Source organism: Phoenix dactylifera, chromosome 3 (genome assembly GCF_051530095.1).
Source record: "Phoenix dactylifera cultivar Ajwa chromosome 3, Ajwa_hap1_PhDact_Kaust_v1.1, whole genome shotgun sequence".
Taxonomy (NCBI): Eukaryota; Viridiplantae; Streptophyta; class Magnoliopsida; order Arecales; family Arecaceae; genus Phoenix; species Phoenix dactylifera.
This window is the reverse complement of record NC_143192.1, coordinates 10751786-10766705: the sequence shown is the minus strand read 5'-3', so window position 1 is coordinate 10766705 and position 14920 is coordinate 10751786. Positions and strand designations below refer to the sequence as shown.

Here is a 14920-nt window from a genome sequence, read left to right as displayed (position 1 = left end):
GGTGATCACGGGTCTTCTGGCCCGCCCAGCCCGTCCGGCCCGGCTCGAAATTTTTCGGGCTTGGGCATTGAAAAAGGGCCCATTGGTCAGGCCTGGGTAGGAAAAGCGGCCCGACCAAAAAAACCGGGGCGGGCCTGGAAACATTAAAAATGGCCCGGTTCGGCCCGGCTCGGCTATAAAATCCTGTTATAAATTATAATATATTAAAAAAATTTAACAAAACCCTAGGCTTTCCCTTCCCTTCCCTAAGTTCCCTTCCCTTCCCCTCCCTCGTTGAGACTGAGAGCCGCCGCCGCCCCCCCTCCCTCGCCCCCCCCCCCCCCCCCCCCCCCCCCCCCCTCCCTCGCTGAGAGCCGCCGCCGCACCCCCCCTCCCTCGCTGAGACTGAGAGCCGCCGCCGCCCCCCTACCTCGCCCCCCCTCCCTCGCTGAGAGCCGCCGCCGCCGCCCCCGCCCCCCCTTTTCCCTCGCTGAGAGCCTGATAGCCGCCTCCTCTCGGTGTCGTCGCCTCTTCAACGACCGGCCGGCGGCTCTTCGCGTCCTTCTCCCCCGGACGGCAACCTCTGCGGCTCCGGTCACCGACTCACAGTCACCGGTAAGAGTTCGATCCCGGTAGATTTTGCCTTTTCTCCTCCTCCTCCTCCTCTTCGAGCTCGATCCCGGTAGATTTTGCCCAAGCCCGGAGAGAGAAAGAGAGAGAGAGAGAGGTAGGGGGGCAGCGAGAGAGCTCGGAACACAGATCCATTCCATTTTCTATGTTAAAATTAGTGAATGTTGTTGATTCCTGTGATCCTGTTTTGCATAATTTCAGAATTCTATTTCTGATTTCATAAGTACTTTTATGTGATTCTGCTGGCGGCGTTCTGGGTAAGAAGGAAAACAGATCCATTCCACATATCCCTTGAAGCAGTCATATGCTACAGCTAGTTATACCGAAGAAAAGTCCCTTTTTCTTACTGAACCCTTCTATGCACCAGGAATAATTAGGAAGACAAGAACGGTTATGGAGTGCTTGCATCGCTTTTGCAGGGAATGTATTGACAAATCGATGCGACTTGGGTGTGGCATAAAATAATACTATCTTTAACTCTTTGACTGTACAGAATTACAGTATTTTTATGTATCCTGCATTATGAGAAATTTTTTCTTTCTATTGGCCTGTCGGGTCCGGCCTGTCGGGTCGGGCCGGTCGGGTCGGGCCTGTCGGGTCAGGCCGGTCGGGTCGGGTTGGGCCTGTCGGGTCGGGCCGGTCGGGCCGGTCGGGTCGGGCCTGGGACCAGATTTATAAGGTTGGATCGGGCCTGGACAAAAATTTAAGCCCGACAGTCGGGCCGGGCCGGGTCTGGGCATAGCCATCGGGCTTAATTTCTACTGGAGAGCCCGGCCCGAGCCCGGCCCGGCCCGGGTTTTGATCACCTCTAGGTTGGATAACTAAGCCGGCCCACGGGTGGGGAGGGTATGAGTAAAATAGGTCGGGGTGCCCAACACACGACTCGGTCTACCCGCATCGAACATTCTCCTGGCGGGGTGGGGGCCCAGTGGTTGGGGGTGGGCTTGTCCCTTCCTCCCCCCTTCCCCTTTTTTTTCAGCAAAAAAAAAAAAAGTATTTTTGTTATATTTCGGTGGGTTTAAAACGATGGAAGAAAGATGTCAATGGCCACGAGCAGGGCAGAAATAAAATGAATTAATCATATATTAATATTAATATTTATTTATTTAATAAATATGGATACAAATATATATATATATCAAAATTTATATAAATATATATACAAAATAAATACTGAAAATATGAATTTATAATAGATATAAATTAAATAACTAAATTTTATGATCAAAACTCAAAAGTATTACTAAATTGATGATATATCAAGTTAATAGTATATTACCTTGTCATTTGGTTTCTTAAAGATTGATGAATGTTGTATAAAATTAAATATGGTTACAAATAGAATCAGATATTTGGATATAAATTAAATAATTATTTATCCATATCCGTATATTTTTTTTTGAGATATATAGATACAGATACGAATATTAGTTGAATACTCAAATTTTTATCCATATCATGATAAATTTGAATACAAAAATAAATCCAAATGGATATCATCTGGTCCAATTTCTCCTCTAGTTATAAGGATCTAGATTGTTTGAAAAAGATGAGGACTTGCTAAACAAAAAAAAACACGGAGTTTTCTATTGAAATCAACAATACTGACATATGTTTACGTACTTAGTCACAAGATTAGAACGAATCTGTATCATATCATCAGCTAAGATTGGTTGTGAGCTGGTTTGGTTGTCTTCGTGTTTTTGTAAAAGATTTTTTTAAGGTGCTTGTTTTTTGTATTTTGAAAATTACGGCGACATCTTTCAATTTTAGGTGAGAAGCATATCGACTTCAAATTTTTATTTTTTTTAATTGGATTTCTCTTTTTTCCACTGCAATATGACCCTACTGTCCATCAAGCTTCAACACCATTAACGACAGTACGAGAAATGACTAATAAAATTAAAATTATTAGATAGGTACTTTTTGTTTGTTCTCTTACTAGATTCGGACAAAGTTTATCAATTTAGTTAGCTGTGCCATCAAAATATAGGAATAGCAATTTACTCCATTTGTATCCAACTTTATTTAGCCATGGTGGAGCGAGTTTTTTGTTTAGATCTGACGGCATTGGTGGTTCTTCATTCAAAAACTTGCAACGGATTTAAAAAGAACATAGATAATAACAATACTTTATAGAAATAATGGAGAAGAAAATAGTATGATTAATCATATGAAAAACTACAAGATACATGCTTAGCTATTTGATAGTTAGTTTTTTTATTTAAAAAATATTTGATTATCTAAAAAAATTGTTTCTACCGGTGTGGTCTAGATAAGGCGAGATCACACCGGTAAAAACAAAGCCCGTCCCATTGTGCTACCATACCTGTCTTAACGTCATCCCGATCAAAAGGCGAGATCCATGCAAAACCCGCCCTAAACCGGCGGTTCGAGCGAGCAGGCCGGTTTTTGTGATATTCAATTGTGCTTTAGATGAGACGTCTAGGGTTTAGTTGCGGGTTTCCTCTCCTTTCACAACGCATCACCCACCAAGTCGCGAGACGAGATCTTCCACTTCCTACCCGGTGCCGCCGCCGCCCCCACCTGGTATGCCTCTCTGTTCCCCTCCCTCCATCTATCTGTCTCCTTCTCAACCCCAATCCTATTCTGGTCGTTGTTTTTTTGTTTGAAAAATGATCTCTTTTTTTAGTGTTAGATGTTTCACTAACTACCGTTCATTCTCTCTAGATCCCACCAATAATTCACTAATTCAGTCCCTAGTCGGTACTCTATAATTGGTTAGAGGAAGCCGCCTTTTTTAAGAAGAAAGATAAGAATCAGCCTTCAGTTCATTCCGTTTCATGACAGTAGGGAATACCTTGATTTAATTTGATGAAAATTGAAAGTTTGTTTTTAATAAAGTGACATCTTTCTGTTTGTTCCCTTTTTTTTTCAAACAATTTGTGTTTAAACTTTTATACGCCCCCACAAAAATTATAAGACATAGTGTAAGTTGATTTTTTTCATGTATATATTTTCAGATCTATTTTCTTTTAAATATTCTAATATATCAATGTGAAACTATTTTTTGCCTACTTTTAACAATAATTCTTCAAAAGAAGAGATCAGCAATCCGTTTCATTTGAGAGATCTATCACATCATAATGGATCACAATTAATATCAGCCAAATGGGTTTGGATGCTAATTATATAGTGAGTGAACGCAGAGGAAAAAAGGGGAACCCCTTCCTCTTTCCAAGGAATAAATCTTCCCTCCAGTCTGCGGTCTGGTTGATTGTTTGGTGCAGTGTCTCACTAGAGATCAATGTCTACCCTGGCATAATTTTTTGATTGAATGATTCGTTCTGTTTATTAATTTATTTAGCTGGTGTAATAATATCAAATCATGTGGGGCTTTAACTATTTCTACTTGCTTGGTATGGCAAGCCATTAAGTCAAGCTCTGTAATTATGAGCTTATCTTTTAATAATAGATCTTCTACTTAATGTTAGTATGAAAAAAAATCATTTGATTACTTTCAAATTTTTATAATGCTTTTCTGACTATAGATTTTTCAATGACTATTCTAATTCATTATAGGATATATTAGTTAGGAACTGGCAGCAATATGCTAAAAATCAGTCCTTTGTTCAGTATGCTTTTAGTAACAACGAGTTTACTGCCTTTATCTCCCTCATGGGGACTGAATTTTGCAATTATATCACATCCGATGCATACATTATATGGGCATATATGGCACTTATTGTCATTCAAATTTATCAAATGCCATTTTGATTTCTGTTTTTTCTTGACAATTAGAACCTATCTGATAGATTATGGACTTTGGCATTTGGACAGAATATTAGCTGCAGACTATTGCAAACAGAAACTGTGTTTATTGCAATGTTGGTGAGGATGATGAGGATATTCATCCTTTCACTTGACTTGTTAATAAGGAAAATTGCAAATTTTGAGGTTTTAAATTCGCAACCTTTTTACCCATTGAAGAGAATATAGAAACAAAATAAATAAATAAATAACTTCTCCTGATAATGCTATATGTTTCATTGATTATTATCAATGGTTGTTATGTTTTCCCCTTTGATTATTTTTCTAAACACATTTCTAATTTGGTCAGTGAGGAATTGGTTGAGGTGTTAAAACTTTTTAAGTCTTAACCATTCTTAGACATTAAACAAAAGAAGAAAAATATGGGTGATGGTTCTTTTTCACCCGCTTCCCCTTCCCCCTTCCATGGCCAGTGGTCTAGTGGGCTACATAATGGCGGTAAGCCATCACCCAGACTACCCCTGGGTAGGGCCATAATATCTCTGGCATTGTTGAACTGCTAAATGTTAGGCCAGAGTTGTGCGTAGCTTGCAGAAAATCTGTTCAACTGGGCCAAACTGCACTCTTCTGTTGTAATATGAACTCCTCTTATATATGACACTAGCGCCTATTTTGTGATTCATAATCGTTTCTGCTTTGATCCCATTGCTTCTGTTGTGGATGGGATTATTTGCATCTTCAATGTGTTTGATTGAAACAAATTACACACTAGATAAGGAAGAAAATAGGGACGGTTTTCTTTAAGCAAGCTGCTTTGTTACCCACGGATTATCCATTTTCCTTTTCTGGCATATTGCTTAGCTGGTTTACAAGGATACTTACAACCCTGATGAGCTGATATTATAACCATCTCCTCTGTATATGCTAAAGAATCCATTTTGTTATCCTTTTTTCCTTTCAATTCTTAAACTCTAATTAATCTTGCTTGTGATTTAGGGGATTTTTCGATCAGGCATTACTCTATCAGAAGGCATGGCGACTAGAAATATTGATACCAGTAATGGTGTGTATTAACCCTACAGATTTGTACATCATAGATACCATTGTACTTTTCTAGTCTATTAGCGGTATGAACAGCATTATTTTTTAATGTATCTTAGCAGCAAGGAAGAAGGAAGTGAAGAAAGAAACTCGTCTAGGTTTGACCTATAAGAAAGATAAGGATTTTGGAGAATGGTATTCTGAGGTACACAGTAGTACAAATGTTTTAAATTTCTCACTACATTATAATCGTCATTCTTTCTTGTTAATGGTAGTAACATGAATTATTTTCTACATGTTTCTAGGTTTGTGTTGCTGGCGAAATGATTGAATACTATGACATTTCTGGCTGCTATATCTTAAGGCCATGGACGATGGCAATCTGGGAAATGTTACAAGTAAGTTCTTTGATTTCTGGCTTTGTATTGGTAAATTATAATTGTTTTTGTCGTACCAGTTATTGGTAGTCTGGTCATGTAATTTCTTGTAGCGTAATTTTATTAACTCATCTATGAGACGACAACCTTTCTAAAATACACTTTTTTTTTGTTTCCTTGCTGGTATTTGCTATGCTATTATTTCTCTTAAAAAAATATTTATCTGGAGATCACATGATTGAACTGGGTATTTTGTTTGTAAATTTGATAAACTCTCTATTCCTCCGTGATCTTTTACAGGTATAAGGCTTTTGGTAAAAGAGGGGAGGGGAGTGTTCGTTAGTGATGTCTGATTAGGGTTTCTACACAAGCAAGAAAGCCAACAGATCTGGCAACTTGCTCACTCTTATGTGGACCAATTCTGAAAAATCGTAACCAATAAGAAGACTGCATGCTTTCCAAGGGATAAGTAGCTAGTCTTGTTGATTGTTAATGCTGCAGTTTTCTCAGTCATGGTGCAACGGGATAGGCAGACATACGTATGATCCTGTATGAGTTGTCTCATATTGGAATCTGAGGCGATTTTGTACCTGATCTCCAAAATTCTGATAAATTTGAGTAGACCTGTTCTATCTAGTAAGATTAAACCCATTTTGAACTAGAGTAGTTTTGACCCAGACTTGTTCTTTAACTAGGTGAGAGCCATGTCCAATTCATCGTTTAGGAATAAATGGACCACATTTAGTCAATTTGCATCACTTGGCTGGCCAATTTGTTCATCGCTCAACGCAAATTGGTCTTGGAATACTTATTTACAAGCAATAGACATGGATGGCAGTGTTTCATGAGATCTCCATAAATATTTATGAGTGCAACAAGCATCATGCTTTCTGCAGATCTATTGATGAATATCTAAAACACAACCCATTCAGGGATGTATATTGAAACAGGGTCCATAACTCCATATATAGTTAGATGTAGGTACAGACGTATGTACATACTTACATATATGCATACACTTTTGCCCTTCAATCACAATATATGTTGCATTATTTATTTTGTAGGACAACATGTTACTATTTCGTTAGCATATAAACCTCACTTGGACTGGCTTTTTCTGAGGAAAACATAACAGGAAGCTGTAATCTGTTTTTTTATAGAATATTTCAGATTTTATAAGGACCACATGATAAGTCCTGCCAGCTTCTTTGCCATCCTCTGGAATGTTCATTAACAAAAGTTGGTAGCCTAACTTTAACTGAATGGCACATAAAAATTCATTACAATAATTTTGCTGGAAACAGTTTTTAATCTTTTTTTTGCTAGATGCATATGTATCCTTTATAAAGGAAATTAAATATTAACATAAATGCCATGATTGGCATCTTTGGAATATTGAGATTATTGCTTTGCTAGTGTCATGATCTTAATAATATTTTAAGACAACTACCACTAATTTTTTATTTTGATGTACAAGTAGATATATGGAAAGATAACTTCAAGATTGTCAGATAAAGTGATTCCTATTAATGCCCTTGGCAATGTTCCCTTTATGTTCTGTTTGAATTTTTTACAGCAATCTTTCCCTCATACAGCATGAGTACTTTCTAATAGGAAATTTTGGATTATTTAAGCTTAATAAACTTTTAGGTTTTCACTCTATTTCGAGATATCACAAATTGCTTTTTACATTTGTTTTTTCTTGCTAGACTTAACTTCTATCTAGGGCTTCCTTCTAGCTTTAGAGACCTGAAAAATATGGAATGAAGATAATGATAGGTAGGCAACCATACGTCGGCAGATTATAGTTCCAATCTTTTTTTTTGACTTTAGGGTTGGCTACTTAGTTGTATGCCACTAATCCAATAAATTACAATCCAAGGATTTAAAATATCATTGGTTTGATATAGTACTAGTACCTTACTGTTCTGATAGGAAAACAAGATTGGTACGGGAGCAGGATATTGGTTCCCACCTGAATATGTTTGCATTGACCATATTGGTTGCATACCATTAGATTGGACACATTGGGAGAATGGGAGTTGATATGTATTGGTTCCTTTTTATTCTTGTTAGTGCTGACAATTTCAAACCGTTTTAACTGTACTGATGCTGCACAACTTCAGTTTTGAAACTTGTGTGGGATCTGCTACCTTAATTTTAAATCTTCATATAGGTTATGGAAGGTTCCCAATTTAATACTAGATTAGTTTTTTTATGCTTCTTGCTTAGTCCTAAATTCTTTCATTAACCTCTTCGATAAAGTTATCTTCAATATGACTGTACTTAAACTAGTGTTGTTAAAGGTGCAAGTTACACCTTGGTGCAACCTTAGCAACTTGCCTACCTCGAGGCTAGGTGATGCTGTTAAGGTGCTCACAAAGCAAGCATTGTGCATGCTTGCTTAGGTGGCAAAGTGCATTAAATGCAAGCCTATATGTTGTGCATGTGTACGTGAATGTGGGTGATTGCAAGTGCATTTTGTATGTATATTGAAATGAGTATGTTGTGTGTGTGCATGTGCACATGTGGAACTTTCTGTGGGTGTGGCTGAAATTATTTAGGTGTTTATATATGTTTTGATGTGTCCTTGTGCTTGTTTGTGCTATTTCTTTCATTAAAGACATTATGTGCAAATGCATATGTATACATGCATCTTTATGTACTACATACGTACTTATATACTTGTGTACATCAATACTTGTGTGTCTATATATATATATGTACACTATACAAATATATAGATATATGTATATACATATACATATATACATACATACATAGGTATACATATATTTACACATACATTTATATATATGTATGTGTTTGCATAAAGGACACATCTACAATTTACACATAAAATATATGCTTGCAATATAGTTGTAGTTTCACTCACTTTTCCTCCTTTTGGTAATGAATTTAAATTTCCATGGACAAGCATGCTTATATGTGCACCATGCGAATATATAGATATATGTATATTCCAACATAGGCCATTGACCTCCATTTAAAAAAAAATGCAGTAGTGGACCGGTGGATCTCGACTTGTTTGATGGATCTAGGTTGGGATGGATGTGTGTCTTAGTTTCTTCTTTTTCTTCTCGAGAAAAGGGATCTCTTAAGCTTCCCTAGGATGTGCGAGACCCCTCCCAATTCACTAGATTCATTGGGAGGTTACTGTTGGCAATGCTTGGATAGTCTCCACTTTGGCATTTTAAGGTGTAGAATGATTTATCATTCTGATTGACTTTAAGACATAAATAGCCAAATTCTATCATTAAACTTGTTTGCTGCAATGTTATTTGGACGTCTGGACATCAAACATGGGTGTCAATGCCTTGGAGAATCTAACATGGCAATCATTGAAAACAAAAACATGTGGACATGGCTATATATATAATGTATGTAAATAATTTATGTACATTACATCTATAAGCCTAAGGACCCTTTTTAGTCCCACATTGGTTATTGGCATTGGGGAGATTTGAATACTTGTTACAGGGCTAAGGAATCCAGATAAGACCTTCTTGGCTAGCCCTTTCTGGGTGGAGTCGTGGGTCGTTCCAAACGGTATCAGAGCGGACTTGGATGGTCCATGTGGACCAGGGGCCAATCATGCTATGCGATTGTGTTTGAGATTAGGCCCCTGGATTGGCAAGGATGCCAAGGCAAACGAGGCAAGTATGTAAGGACATGTGAGGACATGCATTTAGTCCCCATGCACTGGCGAGATATTGGATACTTATACAAGGCTAAATAATCCAAGTAATACCTTCTTGTCTAGCCTTTTTTGGGAGAGGTATTGAGTCACTGCAATAGGTGTGTATAAACACATTTATGTGTAGATACTAAATAAGAAGGAATAAGAGGTTGGCAAGCCCTAACCTTTCCCTTTTTTCCCCTTTTTTCCCCTTTTTCTTCTTTCCCTTCTTTTGTTAGGGCAAGGCAAACCTATTCCATTCTTCCTTTCCTTTCTACCTCCCTTTTCCTTGTCTATGGCAACATATAGGATCAGAAGGTCCTAATTGTGATTCTTCTTTTATTCTTTCCTTTTTGGCTGAATCACAGATATTTTGATCAGTTTTTTTCCCTTCATTGTCTAGGACAAATCATAGGTTTTGTGGCCCAACCATGTCCCTCATATGTATCGCATTGTACTGGGAGGAAACCAGTATAAAACTTAACTTCAAGTCGGTACAAGTCCCGTACCCCCGCACCGAGGCATACCATCCCATACCGAGATGTATCGACCTGTATTGAGGTGTACTGAGGTGCATACTGGCTCGAACCGAGGCGTATCGAGATAAAAATTAAGAAAAATGGCTAAGGGGCTATTTTGGTATAGGGGCGCATCATACTATACCGTACCAAACTGAGCCGATAAGGTATCGATATGGTACTCAGTATCGAAATTGCGGACCTTGGGAAGAATATTGGCTGTTGGGAAGAGTTGATTTGATTTCTTTGTGCGCTAATAGTCCGTTGCTGGTTCAATTTCCGAAACATCGATTGATAGATTCAGCAAACTAGCTTTCTTATTTCGGATATGCCTTATAGATGTCAAAAAAAGGATGCAATAACTATTAGTATCTTGGGACATGTTGATGTTTTATTTGAGTTTATATGGCTTGAATTTCAAGAACATTAGTAATTTGGATGTTATTGATATCTGCTTTTGTATTATAAGATGTCAAATGCCTTATTTGTTGATTCTTCTATTGCATGGATGTGCAGGCATTTTTTGATCCAGAAATAAAGAAGATGAATATCAAGAATGCGTATTTCCCTCTTTTTGTAACTGAGAATGTTCTACAAAAGGAGAAAGATCATATAGAAGGTTTTGCTCCTGAGGTATGATAAGGATTTTCTTGTAGAAATATGTTAATATATTCGTTATTGAAGGCTTGAGGGGACTATGTCTTATATAGATTTCATGAGGAAGTTATTGCATATTGTCAATATCTTTTATTCCCTCTATTTCTTATATTAAATTGATTTTTTTGACCTATGATGTTAACTTTTTGTACATGATTTTTTCCCCATGTGTGTGGATGTTGTATTTCCATATATGGACGTTTTCTCTTAAAAATATCTATTTTCGCTTGTAGTAAAATAATGTTTGTAAAGATTCAAGATAATGATTTCGAAAAACATCGAAATGGGAAGGTACCGTCGATATTGTTCCATTCCGACATAAAATCTGCTCCGGTATAGGTGTCAGGATGCTGAAACCTTGTGTATTGGTATCTACATGCCACATCAGTCCGTATCGGCGATACCTGTCTCAATTGTATGTACTGACAGGTTTCATTTTTTTTGGATGCTGTCAGTTTCGGTACACATCATCAGTGGGGTTCGATATTGGTATTTGAAACCATGCTGAAGATTATATATGAATAATAAATGGATGCCCATTGGTTTTCAAATATTACAAAGAAAGTGAATGTAGGCTGGATGGATAGGTTTGGGCTGTGTTGCCCTGGGCCTAGGTGTTCCAAATGGTCTTACCTGAACTTGGCTCAATCATGTGCATGTGGAGAAGATGTGAGGTGAGGATAGGAGAGGAGGGAGAATTGGAGGAGAATATGAGGAAGAAAGTGTAGGAAGCTGAGGATAAAATGGGGTGGATATTTGGCAAGACAAGAGACACTGGTTAGTGTTAGGATAAGGGTTAGATAGGGTTTATTTGACCCAAGCATCTCTTTATTTTCTTTAATATCGGCTGAAGATGATTTACAGGGCTAGTGTTGATGATACCTTTAATTTTGTATAGAGTTATTCAGAAACTATCAGGTGTCATAGTTTCAGTTTTATTTTTTTGTTGCATGCCCATAAAGATTTCTAGATTCCTTAAGAAGACTATCTAATGATGGCTTTTAAATTGGGCAAGAGTCACACTGATGGAAAGTCTTTTTGTGTGTCCCTATTTGTATGCATTTCTAATGCCATAGAGGCAACAAATGGCCTTTGATTTCATCCTTATATAAGATTTCCCTTGGTTTCTTGCTTTCCACTGAATTTAAGTGAAAAATCTTGCCAAATACAAGAGTTTTAACTTTTAACTTCTACGATAAAGGTGGTTGTTCTTCTTTAGGATAGATGTGATTTTTCTTATTTGCACATCAGCACCCCACACCCCACACAACACCCCCCGCCCCCCGTGTCCCGTTTGCTAAAATTTCCAACCACTTGCTCCATTTTTCAGCTAATACCGTTTCTGATACTACACTCCTAGAATTCCTAAAAATCACAGGTGTTGGCATATTGCTGGGCAAAACTGGAGGTAGAGGTGGAGAGGTTTTTATTTTTCTGGCACTTCTCTTATAATTGTCTGAAGATTACTTATTTCATCATTTAAACTTTCTACACTTTATATCTGGTCTCAATTGCAACGATTGATGTGATTGCATTTGATGACTATGCTACATCTGTTAGGAATTACTTGCTGTTATAAGGGCAAGGGTGTGGCATTTTGTTTTTCAGAATGCAATTCCTGCTAGTTACATTGACCCTTGAAATGATTGTTTGTATATACTACTATATACACACATTTGTTGTTATTACAGTTCTCTTGCAGCTCTAGTGTCATCTCCATGTTTTTTGCAATTTGAAGATTCTTTTGTAGAGATTGTTGTCTGCTGATGCTGCTGTTAATGTCTCAAAATTAAATGGCATTGCAGTGACTGTTTCATCCTTTTTTCCTTTTTTAGATTTGCTAGATATCTCAAATCCAGTTTGTTATTATTTTCCAAGTTATATACAACCAAGTGTCCTATGATTTCTGTTTGTGTTTGCCATCATTTCTAGGTTGCTTGGGTTACTAAATCTGGACAGTCTGAAATGGAAATTCCTGTTGCAATCCGTCCTACAAGCGAGACTGTTATGTATCCATATTACTCTAAATGGATAAGGGGGCATCGTGACTTACCATTGAAGCTTAACCAGTGGTGCAATGTCGTGAGATGGGAATTCAGCCATCCTACTCCTTTTATCAGGTACATTTTTTAATGCTTGTTAAATATTTCCTGCATCTCTATTTTTTGTATCGGTCATATTATGTTATGTCTTTTATGCTGTATTATGTTGTTGATACATAGCACACTTCCCCCCTTCATCTGTCTTGCAATCAATGCTACAGTTTAAAAATTTAGTTACCAGCTCTGTTCTAGAAAGTTGCAAATACACATCAATATTTGTGTTATTTAGTCTTAAAATATTGTGAATTCAGTCATTATTCATCTGTTTACTAAAGTAATAATAACAAAATGGCATATTTGAAGCAATGAAAAAAATATCAAATGCTATAATATATGTAGTTGTAAAATCACATCATCTTTATTGATATGTCTAAAATTCATGCCTTTTGTATGGCAATCAAGGCTTACATTATCAATTTTGGTACCCATACTGGTACCCATCTAGTATATGTCAATACAGTTTGGTTCTTGGTACTGGCACTTGGTATGAGGGTCTATCGAGTATTGGTTCACTACTGATACAAGTCAGTATGTCATGTACAGACAAAACCATGCTAACAATTATCTACAAGAACAATTTCATAAATGTTTGTGATAGCTATTCAAAAGTTTCATCCAACATATATCTAGAGCAGAAATATTTGGAAGCACATAATGAGTATTATGAGAATGGATAATTTTGTATGCCAGACTTTGAGGTGGGGTCAATTACTTGTTCAGGTAAGCAGTACAAAGTGATTATATGATATCATTTTCATAATTCTTTTCATTATTAAAATCATTGTTGAAGCTTAGTTGCATCACATGTTGACTCTACATTGCATATCTGGAGTTTCATTCTTGAGTTGCACATAGGCATTGGGCTGCTCCGGAAAGAGCGTGGCCCTCCCTGTTTCTTTTTGGTGCTTAGAAGCCCTTTGAGATCAGATGTTATTGTTAGTATTTTAAAAATGAGAGTACTTGTTGCCAGATTTGGTTGCTAGTTCAATTTCATTTATCTTTAGAACTAAAATCATTTACAGTTATATTCTTCGAACTAAGACCATGTAATCTTACTAGAAATGAACACCTTAAGCCTTACAAGCACCCACTGGGAGTCATATAGATTGTCTAGAATGAAAGCAGGAAATAGAGAGAAGATTAAAAAATAATAATTTTTTGAACAACAGCTCATGGTTTGTTAACTTATTATCTATAGATATGTAAATCATGTGTTTTAAAGCAAAATGTGTAGCTGGTTATGTGAGATTGAATTTATTGCTGACAAGGAGATTTTGGAGTTTGGATTGCAGCAAGTAACAACTAGAAGATATAATGTTGCTCACCTACCAATGAAACCCTTTCTGAGAGAAGACTTGATCCTCCTCCAGTACGGCGCCCTTAATGACTTATGCATTTTATTTATCTCATTCCCATCCCCTAAAAACCCCCAAATGTCATCTACTGCCTAATATAAAAGCTGCTGGTTCAACAGGTTTTTGTTCACCTATGCTAACCAGTGGGCCACCCTATTTAGCATTTTGTAGCTACTTCAATGGTTATGTACATTGCACTGGCAATCCAGATCCACCATTATAACTTGAGCGTCTGTTGCCTTGGTGAGCTGTTTTGCACCTCCGGATATCTTCTGTCCCCTCCTCTCCCAAGGTCCGAACTCCTCACCGACTCCTTTCTCCACCCCCCCCTCCTCTTTCTAACGAGTAGTTGGATTGTTGCATGTAAACCCTGAATCATGCCATTTGGAGAGGCTTTGTGCTAAACTTGATTGATATTTTTTTAATGTGATCTACTCACATCAACCTTAGCTTTCGTCTATAGTGATTTACCTATATTTTAGGAGGCCAAGATAGGAGGCCAAGGATGAAATGGTACTTGGATTAATCTGTGTCTAGGTTTAAAATAATTGCCATGGACATTGTAACAGTTGTTACAATGGTTTCAAAAACATCCCACTATATTAAATAATATTACTGATGGAAGCTTAAACGACAACAGTTGTGTAGCTCTTAATTTGTTGTAGTGGTTGATGTTTAGTGAATTAATGTTTGTTATATAATATTAATAGCTCATCCAAATAAAACAGTATGTTTTAAAAATTCAAACATCTTTGCTAGCTATTAAAACAATTTGGTGAATAATATGTTCAGAAAGCAACAACATTATTTCTACGCTATCATTTTAAGT

The 14920-nt window shown here is 37.2% G+C and overlaps 1 protein-coding gene across 4 annotated transcripts in view; it reads left to right on the top strand.

Moving 5' to 3' along the window:
* The first annotated feature begins 352 nt into the window (after positions 1-352).
* Positions 353-14920, top strand: part of LOC103714806 (proline--tRNA ligase, cytoplasmic) — a 42529-nt gene continuing 27961 nt past the window's right edge. Inside the window, exons 1-6 of one of the 4 annotated variants that reach the window (XM_089929454.1) lie at positions 353-594; positions 5338-5404; positions 5502-5587; positions 5688-5780; positions 10494-10610; positions 12567-12754. In XM_089929454.1, coding sequence (XP_089785580.1) covers positions 5374-5404; positions 5502-5587; positions 5688-5780; positions 10494-10610; positions 12567-12754 — 515 coding nt within the window. In that variant the 5' untranslated portion in view covers positions 353-594; positions 5338-5373. Of the gene's footprint in view, positions 595-2744; positions 3160-5337; positions 5405-5501; positions 5588-5687; positions 5781-10493; positions 10611-12566; positions 12755-14920 lie in introns of those variants that run through there. The other 3 variants (XM_089929455.1, XM_089929453.1, XM_089929452.1) reach the window with 3 other exon arrangements.